This window comes from Xiphophorus couchianus, chromosome 2 (assembly GCF_001444195.1).
Source record: "Xiphophorus couchianus chromosome 2, X_couchianus-1.0, whole genome shotgun sequence".
NCBI lineage: Eukaryota > Metazoa > Chordata > Actinopteri > Cyprinodontiformes > Poeciliidae > Xiphophorus > Xiphophorus couchianus.
This window is the reverse complement of record NC_040229.1, coordinates 23,535,038-23,561,616: the sequence shown is the minus strand read 5'-3', so window position 1 is coordinate 23,561,616 and position 26,579 is coordinate 23,535,038. Positions and strand designations below refer to the sequence as shown.

The 26,579-nt window shown below is 38.9% G+C and overlaps 2 protein-coding genes across 7 annotated transcripts in view; one reads left to right on the top strand and one right to left on the bottom strand.

Moving 5' to 3' along the window:
* The first annotated feature begins 2,525 nt into the window (after positions 1 to 2,525).
* Positions 2,526 to 5,984, top strand: LOC114153653 (olfactomedin-4). Its single transcript, XM_028032342.1, has 7 exons — positions 2,526 to 2,652; positions 2,736 to 2,858; positions 2,940 to 3,158; positions 3,334 to 3,490; positions 3,684 to 3,902; positions 4,140 to 4,308; positions 5,114 to 5,984. Exons 1-7 carry the CDS (start codon positions 2,599 to 2,601, stop codon positions 5,553 to 5,555), a joined length of 1,383 nt encoding a protein of 460 aa, XP_027888143.1. The 5' UTR covers positions 2,526 to 2,598; the 3' UTR covers positions 5,556 to 5,984.
* Positions 5,985 to 6,250: 266 nt separating this feature from the next.
* The window catches only part of ndrg4 (NDRG family member 4), a 51,030-nt gene continuing 30,701 nt past the window's right edge, over positions 6,251 to 26,579 (bottom strand). For 3 of the 6 annotated variants that reach the window (XM_028032354.1, XM_028032371.1, XM_028032375.1), the window contains 14 exons: positions 21,600 to 21,705; positions 17,541 to 17,661; positions 16,784 to 16,846; positions 16,363 to 16,423; positions 15,804 to 15,890; positions 15,638 to 15,694; positions 15,365 to 15,468; positions 15,202 to 15,258; positions 14,866 to 14,917; positions 12,799 to 12,846; positions 12,455 to 12,490; positions 12,288 to 12,339; positions 12,114 to 12,152; positions 6,251 to 10,358 (listed from right to left, as the gene is read on the bottom strand). In XM_028032354.1, coding sequence (XP_027888155.1) covers positions 10,204 to 10,358; positions 12,114 to 12,152; positions 12,288 to 12,339; positions 12,455 to 12,490; positions 12,799 to 12,846; positions 14,866 to 14,917; positions 15,202 to 15,258; positions 15,365 to 15,468; positions 15,638 to 15,694; positions 15,804 to 15,890; positions 16,363 to 16,423; positions 16,784 to 16,846; positions 17,541 to 17,661; positions 21,600 to 21,705 — 1,038 coding nt within the window. In that variant the 3' untranslated portion in view covers positions 6,251 to 10,203. Of the gene's footprint in view, positions 10,359 to 12,113; positions 12,153 to 12,287; positions 12,340 to 12,454; positions 12,491 to 12,798; positions 12,847 to 14,865; positions 14,918 to 15,201; positions 15,259 to 15,364; positions 15,469 to 15,637; positions 15,695 to 15,803; positions 15,891 to 16,362; positions 16,424 to 16,783; positions 16,847 to 17,540; positions 17,662 to 21,599; positions 21,706 to 24,095; positions 24,301 to 26,579 lie in introns of those variants that run through there. The other 3 variants (XM_028032376.1, XM_028032383.1, XM_028032363.1) reach the window with 3 other exon arrangements.

The window sequence follows — 26,579 nt, the reverse complement described above, 5'->3', positions numbered from 1 at the left end:
AAGGCTGAGTTATAGTCGCTTTCAACAGTTCGGATTGAGCGGGTTTTTGAGCCAAGACAGCAGTATGGCGTTTATAGTTAAGGTTTAAATTGGAGCCGAATGGAAGAGCATCTTCCAGATGTTTCTGTTCTCTTGATTTGTTGTACTTCATGACAGATGGATTTCAGAATGACATAGTCACTCTCCGTAGTGGTGAAACTTGTAAGGCCCACTGTCTGTGTCATTAGCCCCGGCCCCCTGGCCCGACTCTGACTTGTTCCGCTAGTGCTCAAACTGATATAGCAGACCTAAGGGCCTGAGTCCTGTACTTTTTAGATTTGTTCCTTGACTTACACACTTGAATTAAATGTCTCGTTAGCATGCAGTCGAGCTTTACAGCATGCTGCTAATGAGCTAATATTGGAGCCAGGTGTGCTGAAGCAGAGAGCCATGTTGTCCTTGAGGACAAGTTTGAACAAAACACATTTTATTTGTACTGCAGTATTAGATCATTTTTTCTAAATCAAGTGTTATAATCCATTGCTTGTTCAAAGGTGATATTTTTCTTCTATGCAGATGACAAAAATCATCTTTTCCAGCAGTTCATAATCAATAAAATGATTAAAACTAGAGACAACATAATGTAATTTGTCATTTATTTAGCTAGAAACTGCCATCCTTTATAGATTGTTTCTTTTAAAAATTATATACAAGTAATAATAACACCAACAAAAAAGCAAAGTGTAATAAAAAATATAATGGATATAGTTTGACTCCAAGTCTAAATAATTTTACATTGATTGTGTCCTTTTCTACAAACTGCCAACAACAAACAACCTAAAACAATAACAATATTAGGCTTTCTTTTTTTATGTAAAACTTGTTTATTATTATTATTTCAGCATCCTTTCTGAACCCCTAAAAGTAAGACTATGTGCTAATGTGTTTACAACAATAGCAAGTGAAAACAATGTGTAAACTGGTATTATTTTAGAGCAGAGAGAGAAAACAGAACCACCCTTGCTAACGAAGAAGCTCTTCTGTGCAAATTGTGAAATTTTTCAAATCACAACTTCACTTTACATTTTAAATGTTTAAAAATTGTGTATGCCATCAAACAATATACTGCATAAACCCATGTCTGAGGTAAAATGTTAATTGTTAAGCCTCTGCATGTCAACCTATGATTTTCCTCTTTATTTATTTCAATTTAAGAGGCATTGAGGATATAAAATTTTCCCCAGAAAAGGAAATTGTAGCTAGTTTTACAACAGCTGTGGCTGACTCAGGAGTCACTCATTTCCTGTTTCTTTAATGCAAAAGATATTATTTCCATCACGTTAATATATGTGGTAGTTTTACTTCACGAAAAGAAAATCACTTCTTCTTTCATTAATGAGGGACAGCTGGCTCCAACAACAAATATCTTTTCTATAAATAATGTTTTTTGATATAAATGTTCAATCAGATGAGATTTTCAATTTTGATTCTTTCTGCTGTTTCACATTAATTTAAGACTCAATATTTTGCATTACATCTTGATTTTATTCTGGAGTTACAATTGAAGAGATTTAGCTTTCATAAATTGATATGATGTGAAAAACGTGAATGGAAATGACTGCAAAACCTTGACAGATTTCACATGGAATTGAAATTGCAAAACAACTAACACTATGAAGTTTCACAACAAATATTGGCGCCTAAGGACTCTCTCATTTCCCTTTTTTTTCATGATTGTTATTGTTTGACTTCTTATAACATTTCAGCTCTAAAGTTGCCCTGTAAAAGAACATGTCAAAAATATCATTCTTAATCCTTTCTTTTCCATTTCAAAACAAAATCCCTGAGGTTTTATAGATATTAATACATAATTTTGTTCCGTTCTCAGCAATGATACATCAGTAACTAAAATTTTAAGCATCCATCTACAAATGCCTTGCAGTATCTTCCACTAAATTTCTACTTATGGGGTACTTTGTGTCAGCGTTAAATACAAAAATAATAAAACTGAAAAACAAAGTAATAACGACTGTTTGGTTGTAGCATGGACATTTTTTAATGGTATTTATTTATTGAAAACAGTTCAATGAGTCATTCTGTATATTGGTCAACATACTGAAGGTGATTAGCAACTTCATTGTTTATTGTACCAACTTGGAAGGTGTTGTGGAAAACAAAAAGTAGAGAAATAATAATAAATTTTATAAAGGAAGACAAATGTCCTAATCTTAAGCAAAGTAAAATAAAATGTAACTTGAGAAAATTTTGCATCATTGTGCATTTTCTAAGTGGATTTTGAGCAACAAGAGTTTTTCCCAGGCATTAAAGTTTTTCCACACTAACTGATTAGGCAATGCATATATCAGGCTTGAACAACTCTTCTTTTTGTAAAATGTGTCCACCCAGAAGCAATGGCCTTGTATATTGTACCCATCTCTGTGTGTTTCTTCAACAGGTGGAACAAAGAAATCCCACTTTTCTGCAATCCCAACCGCAGAGAGGAAGTGAAACCCTGCAAGCATGCAAATCCACCGACTCACATACAGGAACGTGTGGGAGTGTTCATGAAAGAGTAGCTGGTGCTGCAGCGAGGCAGTTTGATTTGTTCTCTGATGCATCATGAAGCTGCTTGCCGTCCTTCCATTGTGGGCCCTGTTCACTGTCACCCAGCAGGTAAGAAGGTTATTAATGGTATTTATTTCTAGATATCAATTATTTGCTCATTTCTCTCTGCTTGTAATGTGTCGTTATTTCAGAAAGCACCGTCAGATGACTGTCGGTGTGAGCTGATAAGCTCAGAGAAACAATTTCCCTACGACAAGCTGAAAGCAGCACAGGATGCCGCTTTAGGCTGCACAAACACCGTCACTCCAAAAAAGGTAGGCCAGTCTCCTCATTTTCAGATGGACTTACTGTGCATTTACATCCGTGCACTGCTTGATTACTTACTGCTCCGACAGAGTGCTGCCTTAGACAGCCTGCTGCTGGGCCTGAGTCGACGCCTGCCCCAGCTGGAGCAGGACGTAGGGATGCTGGAAAAGGAGGATGATGGACAGCTGTTCGGAGTTCTGAGTCTGCACGTCATCGAGAACGAGCTCGCAGAGATCCAGCAGATGATTGATAAGCTCAACAGAACCACCACAGAGAGCGACCACCTCAGTGAAAACGTAGCTCAGCAGGTAAATTCATAACCCTTCAGTAGTTTTAGTGCTTTGTCTTTAAATGAATCACTACTCCGACACATATCTCATCAATGTTGCCACATTTGGAGAAATTTAAGTATATTAACAGAGCATCAACAATTCCAAATCATTAATTGACATTCATTGGGTTTTTGTTTGTTTTTTTTTTTAGTTGGAGAATGTAAAGGAAGAGATGGAGGAGCTGGAAAAATTTGACACCATGCAGGTGGTGAAGAGACAACAAGCCAACCAGCGACTGAAGAGAGACCTGGACCAGTGCAGAAACAATGAAGTTATCCCCACTATCCAACCCGCTCAGCTAATTGGTGGTAAGTTTTAAACCTCTGAATGCAACAACCTATCACATAAGCTCAACAGAACCACAGAAAATGGTTGTTTGGATCATAAATAGGTCATTTAAAGGAAGTTTCCTGCTGATGAAAATTGGGAATTGTTGAAACTATGAAAATATACAGTATTGCTTGATATCTTCCTGGAGGTTTTGATTTCACATTCTCCTAGGCACCTGTCGTCTCGTCAACATCACCGGACCAAGGGTCCACACAGCTGGAGAGTATCCCGGTTCGTACAAGTATGGAGCCTGGGGTCGGGATCCCAAACCAGAGCCGGGGAAGGAGAGTTGGCATTGGAGGGTGATGTTGACGTCCAGCAACAGATACGCTCATTACGTCCGTCTCTACTCCAGCCTGAGCTCTCTCATTGTTGGTATCAGTGTTCCAGGTAAGAGCCTGAACCCCCGCAGGCTTGATTACATCTGTATTTCTCTGACTAAAATTAACTCAAACTGTCAAGTAAAAACTATCAATTTGTGTGGGATTATCTTCAGAAGAGAACTGATTGCTTGAATATTTCATGTGTAGGTCGACCGATTATAGAAAATGTCACTTAGAGGGTAATTTTTAAAAATCGCCTTTATGTTAATTCAAACTGAGTGCTTTACGCCTTCTTTGTCCTTAGGAAATGTTCAGATCCATCCGTCTAACCCGACCACCAACACCATCCAGGGACCGAATGTGGTTCTGTATGCAGGGGCCTTGTACTACAACTGCTACAACAAAGATGCAGTTTGTCGATTCAACCTCACCTCCAAAGGTGTGACCTCCTTGGATTTACCCAAAGGAACCAGGTTGGTGCTTAACTCTTATTGAAGTTGTGAGTGTAAGAATAAAATCCAGAAAATGACAACATACTCCGAACAATTCTAAGAGCTTCTATGAACAGCTGATGAAACTGATGGCGACTGTGAAAATCTGTCAATATCAATGATGACAGAGAAAAACTGAAGAAAAATCACACATCCATCCGGCTGGATGCAGCACCACAGAAAATGGTGTCGTAGGTATGCTGGGTCAATCAGATTCTCTGTAGTGCTGCCAGAGAATGACACCACAAACATAGACTGGCACAACGTTTATTTGTGAGGGTGAAATAAACATCACTCTCTCTTCATGCGGGGAAGAGAGAGTGATGGAGCTTTGCCGTCATTGTTGTTTAAAAGAGGAAGCGGTGTGTGCAGCCACACAGAAACACAAAACCAGCTTCCTGAAATTTATCCACAATGGAACCTGGACTCAAATATGATTATTTCTGGGCTCCCAAGATGCCGATTCACTGTTGATGCACAGAAACATTTTGCGGACACACGTAAAATCCTCTCTGTGTGGATGGGACCCGAAAGCCACAGCAGAATTTCAGTAGTTTTATGTAATATGCTATGTTAATGAGAGTGAGTGAAAGACAATTATGGCTAGATATAACTAAATAACCTTCAGGAAAAAAAGCTGCACTTGATCAAACTCTGACTTTAAGCTATAACAGGCATAATCTCAAATATTTTTCATCATGATTTATAAATGTTTTCAACTTGTTGTATTCAAACAACTGTCCAAAACTAAAACACTGCTCTGTGATCACCTCTGCTTGTTTACCAGGTACAACTCAAAGGGTGATTTCTGCCACCTTGAAGAGTGCTATCCGTTCACGGACCTGGACCTGGCCACAGACGAGTCGGGTGTCTGGGTGGTCTACACCACCACCCAGGACCACGGGAACCTAGTTCTATCGAAGGTGGAGGAGAGTGAACCGCCGAAGCTCAGCAGAACCTGGCGGACTTCAGTCTACAAGCGAAGCGTGACCAACACCTTCATGGCCTGTGGCGTCCTCTATGCTACACGTTTTGTCAGCAAAAACACAGAGGAGATCTTTTATTCTTTTGATACGACGACAGGAAAGGAGAATTTCAAAGTTGGCATCTTCATAAATAAGGTGTCTTCTGACATTCTGTCCTTGAACTACAGTCCAGTGGACCAGATGTTGCATGTGTACAGTGATGCCCAAATGCTCTCTTACAAGGTTTTGTTTCAAATGAGGTAAAAGCAGCAGTAATGCTGAATAAGTGCCAGAAAGCACTGCGCTAATCTGAAAATTCATCTTCTTTATGTCTTAAAAAATGTTTTCTTTTTAAAAGTGACCTTCCTTCTGCTTTCCAGTTTCATCAACTAATTTTATCTCCTTAATGTCTGATTTGTTTGAAATGAAAACAGAACTTTTCTTGTCATAGCCTGTAATCTCAGCCAGAAATTATCTGAGAGGGTAAATGACATTTAGTCAAAATTATCACACTTTATATTATTAGATTTAGAGCTAGATCTGGGACGCCAGGACCATTTTCTGTCCTCAAGATGATTTGTACAGTAAGTTGATGCAGGTTGACAAAGTGTCCAAATAATTTTCACTCCTGAAATCCTTCTCAAGAAAAGAAATATCAGATTGAAAGGGTCTGAATAAAAATCTACAGCAAACTTTTTGCAATTTTATTTTTTTGAAAACCATTTTCCATCTTTTTTAATCTTGAGTTTTGCCCAACTTAGCACTGATCTATCACATAAAATCCCAATGAAATCTAATAAAATATTTGGTAGAATCCTGAGAAAATGCGTAAAGGATCAATACTGTTAGATGTTTCCTAGGTGGCGCTGCTGGGTGTGAGTGAGCTCCATAACAGCTGGTAGTTGCAGTTCTTCAAGCTTTATCTAAAAGCAAATGAAGAAAAAAAATTTGACAACTTCTGCAATTCTGACACTTAGTCTTTATTTCTTGTTACTTGACCAGTACATGGACAGAGACAGCTAAGTTTGTATTTATATAGTATATATATTAAAATTTTACATTACACATCTGAATGACAACGAAGCAGGTAAGAGTCTTTCTACTGTTGTGAATAGAAACAAGCTAACAGGGAAGACTCCCACAATATGAAACAAACAAGAAAAAAAAAGACCTTATTGCTTCATACAAATCAATATTAATGGCAGTAAGTAGAAGCATAAGAGTAGTAGTAACACGTTTATCAAGATCATTATACCAAGATGAGGTTACACCCTACAGTTAACTATAAAAATGGAGGGGAGAGAAACAGAAATGTGTTTTCTCACGTTACAGTAGTGTTAGTGTTTGGTAATGGTAACCTGCTCTAGAAATAAAAAGTATCTACACGAGCGAGGAGGCCTAAACAAACCGATCCAGAGAGTAGCTGACAGGGAGCCATGGACTTTTCTGTTGAAAGACCTTCAAAGAAGAAGGCGGAGGAAGGATCTGCTGTTTTCATGTTCAGGGTTAAATGTTAAGAGGTGTGGGGGCACAGAGAAGAAGTGCAAACCGTGGTGAGATCGAGGTGTAGGATGACAATACCGTACAGCACTTCAAAAAAGGGACAAGATACATTCAGGAGCCCCCCAGGCAGTGTGGGTCGAAGTTGTGTGGGAGGAAACCAGAGTGTAAGAAGGCAGAAAATAGTTTTTTATGAAGAGAAGAAACACTGAAAGATGACTGAACACGAACTCCGCTACATGCAGTCTCGATTTGTTTGAAAATTCACTTGCAGGGTGATCAGATCTCGTAATCCGCTTTCAACTTATGTTACATTTTTTTAATATAACCACAACAGTTAATCTCTCGTGCGTCAACAGATTCACATTCTTTTCCGTTAACATTCATTCAACTGTTTTTCAGGGCAGCATCTCTCTCTGCTCTGCTTTAGCCACCACTCGTTGCACGCTCCCTGTCCCCCCCTGGTGCTCCAGAACAGTTACTACAACACTCTTGAAAAGTGACTTCAGTTGATAGCCCTTTAGGGTGCGGCTGGGCTTGCCTGTGAGAGCCGGGGCACCTTGTGATTTTTTTTTTTTTTTTTAGGGAGAGGGTATTTTTTTTTTATTTTTAAGATGGCTGGGGGTTGCCCTACATTCCGAGCTTGGAGCCCAAATGGCGCCAAAAAAGCCCCGCCTCTGGCAGGCCGCCTCAAGGGAACGCACACCTCAGTATTTGGAAGCTACGCCCCTTCCTAAAGGGGACGGAAATGCTTTGTTTCATTTAAAAAAAAGAAAAAGAAAAACGGAAGTCAGTCACAGGTGAAGTGAGAGTACATGAATACTGGACGTTAATGCAGCTAAATACAAACCCGGGGAGCACCATGTTTAGTCTCAGCAAAGATGGCCAGAGTTCACAGAGGACAGCACGTGCCTTAGTCACAAACTACTCTTGCTGTACGACTAAAAGCGCTAAACTAGTGAGATTATGAGTAAACACCAAATCACTCACTGGCCATGGAGCGATGAGCTTGTGTACATTTTGTGTTTTTCTTTGGCACAGTCTCATCACAAAACCCAGCCCACACAGCTCTCCTTTCAGTAAATGGGCGAAAATGTGCGCTTGTGTGTCGAAAGTGGAAAGTGTGAGGGTGCAGCTTTGGTATATCCACGCAACAGGGCTGGGCGCTGTAAGGGAAATTCTCGGGTGCCTTGACTCCCCAAACCTGTTCTGGTTTGGCTTCTGGTCAGAGTGTGATTGTCACGTCGGAGACCGCAAACAGCCGACTACTGCCAGAACTGCGTTGGTGCAGAAGAGCCTCAGATCCACGATGGGTGTCGCATTTATGACTCTAAACATCCATCTAATCAGCCTAACGAAAACGTTGCTATTTTTACATACTACTCAAATAGGAATGCACCAAGATTTACACACACATGCAAATATGCGTTTAACATTTCTAAGCTATCATTTTGTTGTGGATTGTCTTTAACGTGAAGTGACCTACACACACCTTAAAGCTGCACGCAGTAAATCCCACTAATACAGAACATTTCAGCTAAAGCAGTCATGTTCACCAGCCCGGCCTGACAAATGCAAGAAAGAAGGAGATTTTCCTAAATGATTTCACTAAGAGAGTAGAGAGGCAGGCTCTTCCTTATTTTCTTTAATTCTAACAACTATAAAACACAAAAGAGAAGAAATGTGGTCCAGCTTTTTGATAGAGGTAGTAGTTTTAAATCTAACCCGCTCCCAAAAATCAAGATTATCCTACATCTATGCATTAAACCACTTACTCCTAGTCATTATATGATTTTTATGAAACTGGTTACATAAAGAAAAAGTGTGTCAAAGTAGGCCAATGTGCTTTGGCGGATTCATTTGTAGAACAAAGATAATGGGAATATCTAATTTTGATGCTTTTATCAAACAGGTGGAAAGAAAACTGTTTTTTTTTTTTTAACAAATCATTGTCTTTCAAGATAAATCTAATCTCTGGTTGACTGACTGATGTAACTTTCCTTTCAAAAAGGCAGAGAAGTAGTTTGAAAAATCTGAAAACTATTCCCTACAGTTATATAGGGAATATAAAAATATTCTACTCATTTTATAGAACTAACAATATTCTTTAAAAACAACTAAACTTTCTAAAATCTGAGGTATTTCATCGTAGGATGAACAAATAATACAGACATGATAATGAAGCATCTTTTCATCCTGTTTTGGTTCAGTATGACCACTAATCTAACATAAAATGTATAAACTTTTACAGATGAGTTTAACTCTAAACAAACAGCTTAAACAATAAAAAATACTTTTTATACATAAAAATTTCGTACAAGAAAATGTAGTTTCAACCGTCACCATACTGCAGAGATAAACATGCAACACAGAACTGCAACCATCCTAGAAATTATCATAATGTTTTTACTTTTCCTGTAACTTGAAAAATGCACATCCTTCAGAAACTGCATGCCTGATTTGAAACCACGCAGCTCCAGATTGTCATCTTGCATAAAAATCACCCTTACTCCAAACGCATCAGCTCTCTGCATCTATTTAAACTGATGGGAGTTTAATTTCCAGGATCACAGGTGAGAAAAGTTGCCTCCACTTTATTTTCAATGGAAACGTAAATCTACAGAGCCAGGCTGGGGAAGATGGCAACATCTAATTGTCCTATCTTAAAATTATACTCAGATCAAGTGCAGCTATGCTTCAGTGTGCTTCTAACTAGGCTCTAAAATAAGCTAACACATCATGTCTAACACATCATGCTACGATAAGACCACGTGATGAAACCTGCCCCACTCTGGACGCACCTTTTTTTGTTCCTATCGGCCCTCTTATGGCAGGAGATCAGCTTCCTCATAAGCATTTCAGAGAGAGATGCTGCCAATTTCTCACAAATAACACAAACTACTTTCCAAAATCCACATGCATTTATCTATTTTCATTTTTTTACCTTTGTGGCACCCCCAAAAAGTTCTGCTTTCCTTCTCATTTTTGCCTTCGAAACAAACAGGAGCTTTTAAATTACATATTGGTGTGTGGGTAACCAGTAGTTTGTCGGGGTGCACGTGTGTGTGTCTTTTCTTGGGGGGGAGGAGGAAGGGAATTAGAGGGATGCAGGCAAATTAAATGAGGAACACTTAGCAAACACAAGAATGACATTTCAAGAGCAAAACCAGCAGTTTAAATCCTTAAGTGTGAGGTGAAAGGAGTTTGGGGTGGCTAGTCAAAGGTCTGCCGGACATGTTAAAAGCAGTATAGATGGTATTTTACAGTGACAAGGGGAAGAAGATGGCAGACAAAGATGAAGACAGCGAGAGAGAGAAAGCCGCCAGCTGACACTCATCAAGCCTTATTTTTGATCCTCTTCTTCCCTCTCCACCTGCCACTACCCCTCTTCCTCCCTTTTCTCTGTGGCTCCTCAGCAGGACACCTCCATGGTCTGGGAGACCGCACCGACACCCTCGCCGCTGTCGGAGTTGGTGCAGGCGCGAGAGCGGGACCCCTCCATGGAGCCGGCGCTGGTCAGGGAGGCTGTCCTGGAGCGGGCCAGGCGGGTCATGCTGGCAGAGGGCACTGAGAGGAGAAAGAGGAGAAGAAGAGGCAGTTGGATTTTTGGAAAGAGCCCCCACACCTCCAAAAAAACCAAAAAACACAACGTAATGAGGTAATGTCAGGGAGATGTAGGGAGGACATGCTAATGCGAATAACTGAAGATTATACCTCTTTTTCAGCTGACTGGCTTGTAAAGCAGCCATTAAAAAAATTGGGCTGGTAAAAAAGCTGCTAATGTGTCGGCAGAGAGACACATTGTTGGCACCATGCATGTTATTCTCAGGTTACGATACACAAATCAATCAATCAATCAATCAATCCATCCATCCATCCATCCATCCATCCATCCATCCATCCATTTTCTAACACCCTTGTCCCTAGTGGGGTCGGGATGTGCTGGTGCCGTTCTCCAGCTAATGTTCCGGGCGAGAGGCGGGGTCACCTGGACAGGTTGCCAGTCTGTCGCAGAGAAGAGCTACAGTATATTTTAAATAAATTTATTCAGTTCATCTATTTTATTAAGTAAATCCCATGGCTACATCATTTCTGAAATTATTTGTTTCATCTGTACGAAAAGGTCTGAAATGTTGAAGTTCCCACCAAAGGTCAGTAGATGTCAGCAATGTTAAAGTGATAACTGATTGATTGAGTTATCAATTTATGATTTGTTAATAGTTAAAGTGTTTCACCACACATCTCAACAGTATTTGGACAAATCTTGCTAAAGAAGTAAATAAAAATGGTCCCACTGCTTTGGTTTCCACCACATGCAAAACACAGGAATAATGGGCATGCAAAAATAAGCTGCAATGCACAACACATTGCCTTTGTTTAATCTGAAGTCTTCACCAGTTATGTGTGGACTCTCTAAACACAATTTATTTTTGAATAGTGCACAGAAAACAAAGAGAGCCCCCGGTAGTCGACGGTGGTAGGCCGCCTGCAAATGATAAAATCCGTGCTGTGTGAAATCAGGCCGTTATGAAGCCCTGATCGCCCAAAAAACTTGTTTCAGCAAAGCTGAAATGGTGTAAGAAAGCAAGACAGACTACAATGCTGACTCAGTTACACCTGTTTTCTCAAGAGGGAAGGGTAAAAAGCAGCTTGTGAAGGAACACCCAAAAGATTTGACCAAAGTCATGCGGCTTGGAGGCAGTTCTGCCACATTTTAGGGAAAGATATGTAAACTACTGAATTTGAAGAAAGTAAAATAAAATCTCCATGAATTCTCTCTCATTCTCCCGGCATTTACACACAGGACATAATTTTGGTATTTTTTCAGATAAGAGGAAAATTGTAGTCAATTTTATTGTGAAATTATTGAAAAGAAGGCTATGTATCTTTTTATACAGTGTATGAAAACATCTGGTTTTCAGCATATATGCAAAAATATCCACCTGGATGTCTCGACTCCCAGTGGGACCCATTTTTGCATAATTTTCATTTGAAGACATTCTGTTTGTTGTGATTTTAATTTGAATGCTTTTGCTCAAAGCTAGCATAACGCCATGCAAAGAGCATAATCGGGGATGCGATGGAGTAGGAATGGGGGAACGGGGAGTGAGGACAGTGTATTTTTCCACTGAAGGAAAAATCTGATCTGATTAAAAAAATAAAAATAAAAAAAGTGAAACAGATAATCACAGCCCAAAAAATATTAGAATATTCATAACCCAAGAGATGAACCAAAAAAAAAAAAAAAAGGAAATAATTTTGAAAATGCCATTGAAGAGGGCAGCAGTAAGAGGTCAGAGCTGAATGGGAAGGAGGAAGTACCTGGCCCTCCACTTAACCTCCGATCCTTCACATTAGCAACTGAAAAAACGGGGCAAGGAAGACAGAGGGTAAGATTAACAATTCATCTCCCTCTGCATTAAAACATTTTCATCATATGTATACTATTTCTTCGTGTTACTTTTACTAATCTTAGTACAAGTTGAGGATACTCACTGTAGCCCATTCCCTGCAGGAAATACTTGAAGGCTTCAGTCAGCTTCCCTGGCTGGAAGAAAGTTCATCGGTTTTTAATTCAGTCACACTGTAAATGCCGTCGTCATTGTTTGTCCGGATGTTTATTTTTGTTTGGAAGGAAGTCTTGTAAGTGTTTGTGATGTTACCTGTGTGAGCTGTGGCAGTCCACCAGAATCAGCCATCTGCCACGAGAAGAAATCAAACATCAGCGCTAAGATGTAAACATTTCAGCCCCAGTTGTTGTTTGCATCAGATTAGCAACAGCAGCATGCATCAGTTTACCCCATTTGTGAATTTTAAAAGGAGCACCCAAAGGCAGTATTGTTTTTTTATCCTTTTTGCAGTTAAAATGTGCCCTTATGCAGATGACAAAGTACTTTATTCATTTGGCTCGACTTAAAGCCGAACGGTTGATAAGCTACATTCTGCCTTAAGATTGGTTCTTTATGTTAATAAAACCAAATTAAGTAAAATAAAGACAAAAAGTTACCTTTAGGAAGGTGGTGTTGGTTGGATCCAGCTTGGAGTTGCACTCAACCTTGAAGACAAAATAAAACATTGCATTGTTTGATCATACATCAGTCTTACTTAGTGTTAGCATTTTTACAGCAGAGTAGTGGTCATTAACGCAGCTCCAGTACAGGAGATATTTTTGTGAATATTTAGAATTTATAACTCAGTTATAAACTGAGTTTTATGTTCTTGCATTTTATTTTTCATTTTCATTATATACAACTCTATGATCCATAAACCTTGCTCAGAATTAGCGGTGAAACACACTTTCAAGTGGACTGAGTGTCTATAACCTAGACACTCAGATGGTGCAGTGTGCTGCAGAGATGAGTCAGTCTGGCTGGCAGAGACTCGGCTGAAGTGTTCACACACATAAATTAGGCAGATGTGCACTAATTCACGTAATGCAACGCTGCCCAGACACAAAGTGAACATCATGCACATGGCAGCTCTTTTCACTCTGCTGCATTTAATCTTGGATGCTAATGGATCAAATGATGTGGGTTACTGCCAAAGACAACAAAATGCAGGTCAGGCCACAGGACAGGAATAGAAAACGTGTGAAAATCTCAGACATAGAAAAATTTATCCATATCTCAATGTAAGGAGATCACTTCAGCAGCTCCTGCCTCGTAAAATGAGAAAACATTCAATGTTAAACTCGACCATCATCTGTTAGAGCCAACAAAGCAACTTCTGTTTACATCCCTCCTCTTCCTCACACTCCGCATCTTCATCTTCATCTTCGTTCTAGTTTCCTTTCTGTAGGATGTTTCATAACAACATCCCTCCCTGCTGCCTCCATCGGAGAGAGGAGAATCTGGGCACGCTGCAGATTAACTGGTGCAGAAGGGCATGCATATCTGGGTCACTTCAAACTAGGGAACCCCAGAGACACCTGTCCCTTTGAGAATGCACACACCCACACACACCCGCACACACACGCCCACACCCACAAGCATATCTGCACACCTATAGGATCGCAGATATGCATCATCCTCATAAAGACACACAGATGGACAGCATGCCTGCAGGGGCAGCGGGGTTGTGGAGTAAAAGGACCAGGTTTCTGCTGGCTGACCTGTTTCTGTTGACCAGAATGAGAACAAACAGTTGCTGACTGAATTAACGAGCCAAGAACAAAACACTGAACAGAGAACAAAACACTGAACGGAGCAGGACAGAGCAGGGAGGGAAGGGAGGGAAGGGAAGGGTGGTCTGCTGCCTGGAGCTCGAATTAGATTATTGTTTATTTACTCTGACTCATGTTGACAGGCTCTGCTAAATAAGGAAGGCTGCTGACAGAAGAACTGATCTCCTGTATTAGACTTTTGAAACGTTTAGTTCGGGGATGTCCAAAGTGTGGCCTGCAGGCCATTCTTGGCCCTCAGAAGGATTCTGTGGGGTCAGCAACAAAATGGTGTCATTTTGACCATGACTGAAGAGATTAATTCAATTGGACACTTTATGCAAATCTTCAGGAAATTCTTTTTATTTATTTCATTTTACTAAAGAAGAAAATGAAATATGGAGTACAATACAAGCTTTTGATATATCATGATATGTGTTATAACATTTACAAACTTTTGGGTAACCATTCAGAAAAACCGGCTAAATTGTCACCAACAGCAGTTTAGCCGACATCCACATCTTGTCAGCACTGAACTAAAGGGCTGTTTCACAGTTTTTTTGATGAGTCTGGGAGGCATTTTATTGCCTTCAGTCTAAAGACTAAAATAGGCCCACTTACTTTCTCATTTAGTCTAAAGTGCCACACTGAACACAGTTTGGGACTGAATCTTTTTATGAAAGCTTTCTTAATGCACAACATATGGACAAGTCAAATCTGCACGGATTAAATTGTTTCGAAAACTGTTTGTTTCTTTGTGAAAAGAAAAGAATAGATCTTCATTTTCGTCAAATATTTTAGTAAATTTTTGTCTAGTCACATTTTCTTTTGCCCCAGATTTTATAAAGTCTCATCTTGTTATTACTAACTGGCTGTGTTGTTATACCTAAACATGAATTATGTTGTAGGACTCACCACTCCCTCTTCAGCAGGAGCGTTGTCTCCTACAACCAGCATCACTGGACATCTGCAGAAAACCCGTAAGCATTTAGGATATTCTTTCAAATTCTCTTGGTTTAACTGAACACTTTACTCTCAAAGACTTTGCAAATTTTTTGAATAAAGAAACAAAACTCCTCTTTTTCTATATTCATGGAAAGTCATGTTATAATCACTATGAATCAATAAAAACAAATATAACTATGAATTTTTACCACGTAAAACCAACTGAGGTACTTTGTAGTCAGGTTTGGTCAAAATCATCAAGCATGTATGAAACTGTACAATGAAAATAAGTTCCTAAAAACTCACTTCAAGGTCTTGGCATTAATCGTTGTTCCACCACGGTTCATCTCCAGGTCCCTCCGACTGAAACAAACAAACAAAAGAGGAAAACCGTGCAAGTTTGAGCCTCTCTGTCAAGTAAAGGTTTTGCCTTTCAGACTGGAACAAGATTGTTGGTTTGCTCATTCACCTGTTGTACAAGTTCCAGAAAAGTTGGAGGTTTTGGTGGTTGATGGAGTTTGTTATCTGTTGTCGGTAACTCTGAACCAGTTCTGTGTTGTTCACCATTTCGTCCTGCGCACACACAAAGCACAAATGACTTAGAGAAATTCAAATGTGGATCAAAAAGATGTATTTACTGTATTCTGTTTGGTTTTTGTAACTCAATATTTATATTTCCTGATTCTAAAAAAAAGAGAAAAATAGGAACGTGGTGAAAAAAAAGAACAAAGTCTGATCTTACCTGGCTGAAAAGATGTGGCAGCACAGTGTCTGGGATGGTGCTGGTCAGACCTGACAGCTAAAGATGCAACAACGACACATGTTTCTATTACTGATAGCTGCTTAATACAAAAATCCCACCTGACTTTAGGAAGACTTGAATTAGAAATATGATTGAAAAGAGGCACCTTTGACGCAGCCCAGTCAATCCACCCTTTGCCGTTCGGGTCGATGTTGAGCAGAACCAAACCCTCCACCATGTCAGGGAACAACAGCTGAGTAAAGACGAGTAAAGCACAACAACTACTTTAATGGAAAGAAAGCCACTTATTAACTCATTTAAGTGCAGCTCCTTACATTTACATCATTTTAGGTATACATGTGAAATAACAGCCTATGTGGTTTTAGCTCTGGTATTTTTCAGGAAAATCTGTGACTAAATTTATACCACAGTGATGTACTGTAACTGTTTACGGTTCTCCATTTATTTTGATAAATTGTTCCAAAATACCTGCAGTGGTTGTTGTAGCTACAAAAATTTAGGTCAAGTCAACCAAATAGAAAAAAAATCTACATTTTTGGGGACATTTTTACATGCAGCAATTGGTTGAAATGTGCCTAAAGTTGAGACATTATTAAACATTAACTGGAAGCTGTTGCAGTGGAAAGCACTAAACACTTAAATATTGATAAAGAAGTTGATAATTCACGAACAGGTGCAGGATATAGGATAAGAGTTTAACTCACAGCAAATTTGGCCAGAATATAAGCTCCAGCTCCGACTCCGATCCCAACAATGCTCTTGAATCTGATAATAATAATAATAATAATAATAATGATATCAGCAAAAATTTACATGGAATCTACCCCCAGAGTATTTGTTTAAAAAACAGCTGTACACATAGGAAGCAAATATAAATCTTAGCTGAATCAAGTTTAAAAATAAAGCCTTATTGGATGTAATCATTACTTTATGGCTACATTTGTTTAATACTTTATAAATGTTGTTGTAAAATGAAGCACAAAGCTGACAACTCAAGCTCCAACTGGTTTTTCACAATCATTTGCAGTTATTTCCAACAATGTTTAGTTTCTCAGACACTGAATGGGATATAAACACATACATAAATGTACAAGCAAACTCAGTTTTAATGCAAATGACACCGACCCAAAATGCTGCACAACAGTGGGCAGCATCCCAGCCAGCTGGTCCATGGTGGGATACTGGTACCTGTTGAGGAAAAGGACAGAGTTTGTCTTTTTAATTCAAATTACTGACCAGACAGGTAACCAGTCACTCACTAAAACCATATAAGAAACTAGTGTTTATATCCATCTATCACTCCTATCTTTCATTTAGTCATTTTAAACTGAATGCATTGCTAATATGCTAATAAATATCAGCAGAGTTACATATATAGACAAATTATGTCCTTCAACAGATAATCAAACGTTTTAAAATGCTAAATAATAATATTAATAAATAATTTATCAATGGCTTTACTCTTTTGGCAGACTTAAACAGTTTTTGCATTTTTGCCCTCATTGGTTCCCTAATTACATATAGTTTGTATTGTCTGTAGCTATTTATTTAACAATGTTACATATTATGTATTTGCTGGTATAAAAATTTAGGACTCTGTAATCTTTACCTTTTTCTTGATTATATATAAACCCTTATTCCGGTATTAGTTACACCGATACAGTAATGTAAAAAAATTATAATAATTAGCATAAAAGGAGATATGCTTAAAATTATAGTTTAGTAATAATATTTATACAAGTAAAGAATTGGTGTCTTTGGAAATTTAATCATGCTGAGCTTAATTACAGGCAGAAACACTTGATAATTAAAGTGTTCAATGATGAACATGTCTCAGTCCAACAATGACATTTGTCTTTTTAAAACATGAAGTGCTTCATACCCTTGTGGGAACTGCGAAGCTCCAACGTGTTGCCCTGGGGCGTCGACATGACAAATCACAAAGTGCTTGGTGATCTCCTGCATGTCCTCATTATTGAAGAAGGGATTGAAGCACATTTTGTCTGGAGGAGGAAAAGGGGGGAGGAAAAAAGCACAGTGATGGAGGGATAGGAGCAGAGAAATGTAATCTTATTGAATATGCATCACACTATGACTAGCCCTGACTATTGCTAACGTGGCTAATTATTAACAGTTCTAAAATTATTATTTAGGTTTATAAGAAGTACAAAGTATTAGTCTAAAATAAAAAAAATGTAAACCTTTTCTTTAATTTCGAAATATATCTCACAAGTTTCTAAAGATCAACTTTCTCTATATTGAGCTGATATGGTAACTTTAACTAGAGCTACTTATAATGCTTTCAAATTTCTCTAATAATTCTCTATATTTTAGTGTGACTGAAATATTTAATTGAAATATACCTTAGTAGTAAAACCATCACTTTAATTGCATAAATTTACAACATTCAAACAAATTTTTATGTTACACTTGGTGACAATGTAGTCATAGCTAACTAAAGCTAAACTTTAATTTGTCATATTTTCCCTAATCAAGCAATTTTGGGGGGATTGAAATGTGTCAAAATGTTCAGCTTTAACTCAATATTTGTGAGATTGGTTTTTATTTTGCATAATAGCTTCTTGAATGAATAACTTTCAAAAATAATGTGTGAAGGCAATAAAAATGCAGTTACTGCTAGCCTGAGCCAAAACTAAATGACACCCAGTAATACAATTAAATAACTTGTGTTTAGAAAGTGTTTAGAAACTATTTCAAGCCCAAACTAAATATTAGTGCATTTAGTTCTGTTTTAGTTACAGCTTTGAAAATACAAACAGTAAAACCACCCTGAGCTAAAGCTAAATACTGTCACATTTTTCTCATTTCAGTGTCAAATCAATGTCTAATATTGATTAAAACTGTTGGTTTTGTCACTGAATTAAAGTTTTAATCTAAACTGAACATGAGAAATATGTAAAACAAGAAACTGCCAGTAGTGATTCTTGTTTTCAACTGTGGTAATAAATACAAATAAAAATCAAATAAATAAATATTTGCGAGAACTTTTTAACTTTCCAAACTTTCCGACTGCCTTACTTGGTGTTTCCTGGTTGTTGACACTAATTTTGGTGCCTGGCAGGCTGCAACTATCTTAAAATTTAAAAATATTTTTAGTTTCTGATATCCAGAGAATCCAGCTTGTTGTGGCAATGACTCACAAAGGATTAGTTTTAAACTTAGAGCCCTATTTTCTGAAGCGCAGTGGAAAAAACACGGAACATTAAACTCTGGAATAGCTTAATCTATAGTGTCAGCGCTTCCTCTGTCCTCCTCCCACCGGTTCTGCGGTCGTCCTACTTTCAGCCCATGTGTGTCCGAATCGGTGAAACAGCGCAGCAACAATGTTTCCTCCTCAGGGCTCTGACAGAGCGGCTTTAATTAAATGAACCAATTAACATGACAACTGGGTTAGAAAAGAAAAGCAAGGGAAGGCAGGAAAAGAGGTAGATGTTCAGTCTTTACAACAGCAGCGGCTTTGCATTGCAGGCTTATGAGAATGTGGTCATTACATTAAGTGAGCATCATTGAGGTGAGAACTTCCCCATCAGGAACACGCTGACTCATCGATGCACGCTTGGTGTCTGCACTCCCACCGACTCCATGACCTACTTTCTCTTTTTGGACTTCCTTTACCTCGCCCTATGCAAAAGCTCGAATTCTCCTCCTGTCTTCATCCTGCGCTTTCTCTGCAGTCAGACTTAACACTTTAGCTCCATCATATGCAACAATTCCTGCTGCATGACCTCTTTTCTACTTTTTAAACTGACCCTCTGTATGCTCACTTCTAATCCGTTTCTCTTCATTTCATTTTTCATGTAGCCCCCTGCATCCCACACACACACACATATGCACACACACTCCTTTCTCATGTTCTCCCCTCTTCAGTGTTCCTCATCAGTCTTTTGGCAGATTTCCCCGCCATCTGCTTATTAAGCCTTATTGTAACAGAAGAATACATTTCCACCCAATTTCAACCATATTTCTCTGCTTTTTGAGCATTTTCCTCTGTCCTGTGGTTAAATGACAAGCTGCAGATACTAAGAGTCATGTGGCTCTGCTGCAGGAAAATACATAATTATTTCTTTGTTTTAGTTCTTAATTTTTAGTTTATAGGGTTGATTATTAGAATTTATTTTCCCCTAACTTGGGAATTTAGGCAGAAACAAGCAAAAAAACAGCAGGTCAGATAACAAAAACAACCTGATATCTGCAGTCATACCAGCATTGGATGGTGCACCCAGCCCCCCACCACCATCCTTAACCCACCTTCACTCATCGAGGCAGCGCCGCATTGCTGCTGGTTGGCCCCACCCACTTCTCTCTGCAGGATAGGGATGTTTTTTTGACCTACATTTCATCCATGCCTCTTTCATCACCTCTTTACTATTATCGTCTTTGCATTTTTACATAACCGTCCCTCTGAGACAGTTTCTGTCTCTGTATCGTTTATCTAGTGTCTGATTTAAAGAAATGCCAATCAGGTAGTGTTGCATTGTGGCATGTAAGGCGTCCGTTCAGTGACCTTCAACTTTGACATAAATATGGTGACAGATCAACACAGAGATTGAGGCGATCTTTGTGCAGCGAGCAAGTCATAATGCCCGTTTTAGCTGTTTGAAATTGTACTTCTGTCCTAATTCAGGATAAATTAACATTTCTTTTACTAGATGAACTCAATAATTGGGTTTGTCTTCATTTGCATAATTGACTTTTTCCATTTTTCAGACTTATTCCTTTATTTGTGTGATTATCCTGATTATCTGCCATTCCAAAGCCATTCTAAGCTGCATAAGTTAAACCAGGCTGTCCTCATTGGGTTTAAAGTTGGATTTTAAAGTTTCTCAGAGGTTAAACAATTAGCTACTTATTCTCCATTACACTGGCTTGAAATAAGTAGGCTATAGTAACAAATGAACACCTTTGTCTGTCTTTAATGATTGTATTTTATTTTTAAAAAAAGGCAGAACTGACTATGTTTACAACTAACTGAAACTTAAGTACCTAATGACATGTCTGAAATGTATTTTACATGTGTATTTTTGCATCCTTATTAATCTCAAATAAAGCATTGTTTATGATATTCTCTTTATTTTAGGCATCTATTTTTTGTATTGATATAAAAAAATGTGTGTGCTTTTATCATGAATCTACCATTTGCACATTTTAATGATATGTTTTAGACACAACTGTCTTGAATCTTGTCATCTTGAGATGTGGTGAAAAAGTTGAACAAATATCAGTACTATCAGTATTTTGAGTTTGGCTTCACTGAATGAGAATCAGTAATAAAACTTATCCCAAACTATTGAAAATACTCACTTCATTAGTTTTGTTTTCTACTTGACATATTTACACCAGGATTTTAAACTGGTTTCAATAAAATTACCTGCATGATAACCGCAGTTAAAAAGTCCAGTTATTTATTGGCTATTGAACAAAATCACCAGTACAGCAGACAAAACAAAGACTGAACTTCCTGCAAACATTCTCTATAGCCTCAAGCTTTTATACCTCACTCTAAGCTTTGAATAACATACTTTGAAGCTGACTAAAGGAGTTTACAGCATCTTCTTTAGTGGCAAAAGTATTCTGATAACAATCTGAATGCTGGGCTTGTGTTTTTTGTAGTTAGTCTATAACATAACCATAATGAATTTGTACACAATAGTCACCTTACAAAAATCTCACATTGTGGTCAGTTCCTTTTTTCTTGCTTTAAAGTTTCTTCTCGTTTCATCTTGCTCAAAGATGAAATTCTGATTTATATATAAATAGTTTATTTTTTTGTACTAATTTAAAAATGTCTTCCTTTATTTTCGTAGATATGACTTTAGCCTTATGGTGTGTTGCATATTAAACAGAAAATCAGGATGACAAAGAGGCCAATTATCGCCTCTAAGAGCTGCAGAACTCCTGGCAACACGTTTTGAATACTCACGGTTCAATCCCACATCATGGTAGGTGAGGATCGCAGGCCTGTTCCCCTTGGGAGCGCCTCGGATCACCACATGCAGCATCCCGTAAGGAGTCTCGACATCATGTTCCTGTGACACATGCAGAGACACAAACTCACCTGGTGGCTCAACGAACACATGAATCCATCTGGACTAGGCTACATTAACCCGACCTTCACTAAACCTCCTTCTGTGCTACTAAAAACCATTAAAGTGTTTATTATTGGAACAAAATTGTTCCAAATAATTAAGAAAAAAAAAAGGATTGAAAGATAAACACATATATGATGAAAAAGTGTTAATACAATTTCAGTTTTATCTTCAATGGACTGTAAGTTACACTGCTCAAGTCACTCCTCATATCTGATTTTTTCTAGTTTCAGAGTTTTTGCCATGGGAAATTTCATGCAGACCATGCATGATTTAATATCCACGAAGGCTTTGGACTCACCTTGACAACGAGTGGCTTAAAGAGATTTCCAATTATCTGTTCTGGGTATGCCCTAAGTTCATGTTTCTATATAACTCTGATAAATAATATCTACCAACGAGTAGTTATTTAGCATATTAACGCTAAGTTACTTGGCGTTGCTATGGTCCGATCAGAATCTGTTACAAGAATTTGAGCCATAGGAATTAATCGGAGAAAAAAGTGGGATAAAAACCTAAATAAGTAGAAATGAGACACGATACAACAGTTTTAGAAAAATAATATGCAATTATGAAATTTGAGCCTTTTTATTCAGGAAAAATAAGAGAATAAATAAACTGACATGAAGTACTATTTCCAGTGAATATATGCTAAATGGATGAATTGGCAACACTTGGCTGTGAAACGGACAAAAACGGAAAAATAAAGGGACAACTGGACCCGGAGTTAACCAGAAGAGAAATAAAAGCAAAGCTTTCACATATACGCACGTTGTGAATTCAACTGTGGTAATATAAATGATTGATAGTTTATGGCAGAATGGCTGGAAAAAGTCATTTGTATACTGTCAATTTTAATTGTGAGAAAGAAATCTGAAACCTACTGATCCAAGATGGGCCACAAGAGAAAGAAATCCGTTGCTGATTCATACATGTAGGCAGAAGTTTTGAATTCAAGATTAAAAAACAGAAGATTTCCAAGATTATCTTTATTTAACATTTATCTAATGTCATCAGGTGTTGTAATGCTTTATCGCAGTTTGGATATATTTAACGAATGGAAGACAAAAATGAGCATTTTTTTTGTATCTGCATCTTGGTTATTGACTCCTTGCAAGTATTTCATCATGTCTAAAATATTACGTCACTCGAATGAAAAATCATAAGCAGATACTGTCGCCAGACATGAAAAGCAATTTAGAGCGTGAGTCATAGCCTTTCACCAAGCCTCTATGTTCAAATAGAGATCTGTGAAACCAAAACAGAGCGCTGCAGAAAGAGGCAGAAGTTGCATCATCAGCTGAGCCGTGAATAAAAACATCTCATGTTATGACCCACATTTTGTCTTCTGGTCACAGCCAGGCAAACTCAAAATGGAGGTATGAAGCAAATGTAACTGCACACACACAAACCCCCGCATGCACGCACCCCCCCCCACACACACACACACGCACGCCTGCAGGGGTGCACACGCACGCACACAGAGCAGTGATTACTGTAACTGGATTCATACTTTAAGCTGCACTGAAACCTCTCTGATGATGCTACTGCAGCCTCTCCCCTCTGGAGCATCACATCACTATTGTCCTCATCCCTGCATGTTGTTGTTTTTTTTTGCCCAGTATAAAAGTCTGCTGCTGTCAATCTCCCAGTGTGGAGAAACACAAACATTTATGGCACGGCTATTCAAATCTATCCCTGCATAACATGAAATAATAATAAACACACAGACAGCAGATAAGTGCCAGAATTTTCTGTAATCCTCTCTATAGGCAGAGAGTCATGCAGGATAGTTATGAATTAATCCAGACCGCTTATTTCGCTGTTAGTTCAGCTTTAAAATGTTATCCACAGTCAGTGTTCTAATTTAAGGCAGTTACTGCATGAGGAGGTGTGTTTCCAGTCTGCTTCAGTGTGTGCATCAACTCAGATGAACACAGAAAAGATCAAAATTACCTACAAACATTAGGTTTTTGCAATAACAACATGTTGGCATGATTCCTCTGTAGAAAGAGCCGAAGGAAAAAGGAGGCGAGCAGTACACATTTTCTCACCTTTAACTAGATTTTTAAAAATTCTAATATTCCTCCTCAGATTGGCTTCTGAGATTGAGCTTCAGGATGTCAACATCCAACTGCGTTTGTGCGCCAATATGTGTCAGTGGGACAAACTCAGAGGATGGCGCATCATTTGGTACTGATGCTGCAGGACAAAGCAGACCCCCACACCAGCACACATAATGCACGTTTTTACATCAAGCAGAAGCAACAACAGCTAAAAAAAAAAAAAAAGCTCCCATTGGTGTTATTTTGTTTGCACTCGTCACTCACCCCGTCCCAACACTCAGGCATGGCTGCAACGTGTTAACTGACGGCTGCAGGAAGGCAGACGAGCGGCCAGACCTCTCCTGTTTTACGGGACTAGGTCCTGGTGATGCACTCGCTGGAGGATGGAGGGCTGGATGGTGAGTGCCGCAGCGTCTTTGTCTGCTCTGCTCTGCAGCCAACAACGCGCTCTTATTCTGGGAGCAGCTGCCCCTCCTCTCTCTTTCCTCCCTCACACATCCCTTACCCTGCCTCACGTACTCCACGCGGCGGAGGCAGGAGAGTATGTGTAGCATGTTGGTGATAGGCTCAGAGAGCTGCCCCTCCCCACTATCTTATTGGCTTGACTATCATGTCAGTCATCAGAGGCTCTTCATCAGCATCGCTGCGCCTGAGTCGATGCAATGTTTGCCTGTTTTCCTCTTTGCCTGTTTTCCTCTATGACCTTGTTTTGCTCATGGCTTCTGACAAATAAATTAGTCCAATAGTTACACAGTTAATTACAGATATGGATTATGTCAGCAATGCAAATGCAGACATATGATGTATGTTTTTTGAACCCCTTTGTTAAGAGCAGCATGACTAACTATTGTTTATTGCAGAATGAAATCGGTCATTATTCTGCACATTGTTTCGCTCACATTGGATCCAATAGGTTTACACACACAACCAATTTTTTTTTTTTATTAAAGAAATGAGACCAGGATTCTGTTAAATCATTTCTAAAGATTTTCTCTGAACAACAAATATATTTGGGGAAACAATATGTAAAATTTAATTTAATAACATTTTTGCGGAAGTATGGACACTTTCATGTATTTTGATGCTAGGATTCGGTGGATTTAATGCAATAGGATACTGAAAAACGAAAACATGGCCGCTCTAGTGGAGATTAAAATGCAAATTTACCTGGCTACCAGTCTCTAGCACTAGACTACCATTCAAAGAGACAAGTCAATGCTTTAGGCACGGCATAGTGGCTTCTTTCTTTTCCATCTAATCAGCAGCCCAACAAAACCAGAAGCTAAACCCCAACGAAATGGCATCAGCATCACCTCCACTAATTGAACCAGCAACTAGTGAAAATACTTTCAGAACATAATTAACAGCTATTTATGTAGGAAGTCAATGGGCACAGCAGCGCAATGGTGGTTTCATGGATATCCATCCATCCATCCATTTTCTGTTCACCCTTGTCCCTAATGGGGTCGGGAGAGGTGCTGGTGTGAGAGGCGGGGGTCACCCTGGACAGGTCGCCAGTCTGTCGCAGGGCAACACAGAGACATACAAGACAAACAACCATTCACACAGGGAGAATTTAGAGAGGCCAATTAACCTGACAGTCATGTTTTTGGACTGTGGAAGCCGGAGTACCCGGAGAAAACCCACGCATGCACAGGGAGAACATGCAAACCTTGCAGAAAAATCCCGGCCGGGAATTGAACCCAGGACCTTCTTGCTGCAAGGCAACAGTGCTACCAACTGCGCCACTGTGCAGCCTGGTTTCATGGATATAAAGAATAAATAACTGGGCATCTTCAACTTGCAAAACTCTGGCTGACTGAAATCTGCAATGTTTTTATTCAATAACAACCCTGTACATTTTTTACACATCTGTAGTGACAACGATGTGACCTTGACTCTCCCATCTCGTCATATGGGAGCTGCAACAAGCTCGACCCAGTGATGAAGCAGAGTCAGGCTCACCACGCTGTATGATGCTCACAGACACCAAACCCACATTTCTCTCCAGTTAAAGCAACATGCACCACGGTGGAGAACCAGCAGCCTACGTGCACATCAAGGTGGCAGCAATGGTGTGCCGACTGCAGAGCCTCCCTCGCTCTGACATTCATCAACAAGCACTTTGTCCTACCTCTACGACTTCCACTCGGCCTTTTCCCCCCTCGATCTTTCACATTTTTTTCACTCCATCATCTCTCTTTTTTCTGGCAGACAGATCATTCAGAATCTTTCCCCTGCTGTCATTGACTTTGTCCCCCTTATTCACCCACACACAAGAGATTAACTCTCTCCCTGCTGACTCTGCAGCTCCCCGTCAGCTTCAAACATATAAACATCCACACTCAGCATAACTGATTCACTGATGTTCACATCATATTGCTTGATAGTTCTTGGATTATTATTATTATTATCATTATTATTATTATTATTATTTTGCCTTATTCTAAATGTTATTCTATAATAATTATAATGCATAAAAACATTTCATTAGGTGCCTCAATGCTCTGCAATCTATTCTTTTTGTTGTCATGACCTCATGAACTGGGTTTTGACCGTGTTAAAAAACTGAAAATGTAAAAACAAATGACATTATACTGTAACTGTGTAAGTTAAAAGATTAGAGCAGAAGGGAATAATACAACGTCTGAAAAGTCGTCTTCAGCTAAAGACTCTTCACTGCACACAAACTAATTTCAGAGTGAACAATTTAGCAAGTCACTGTTTAAAAATAATCACACATCACAC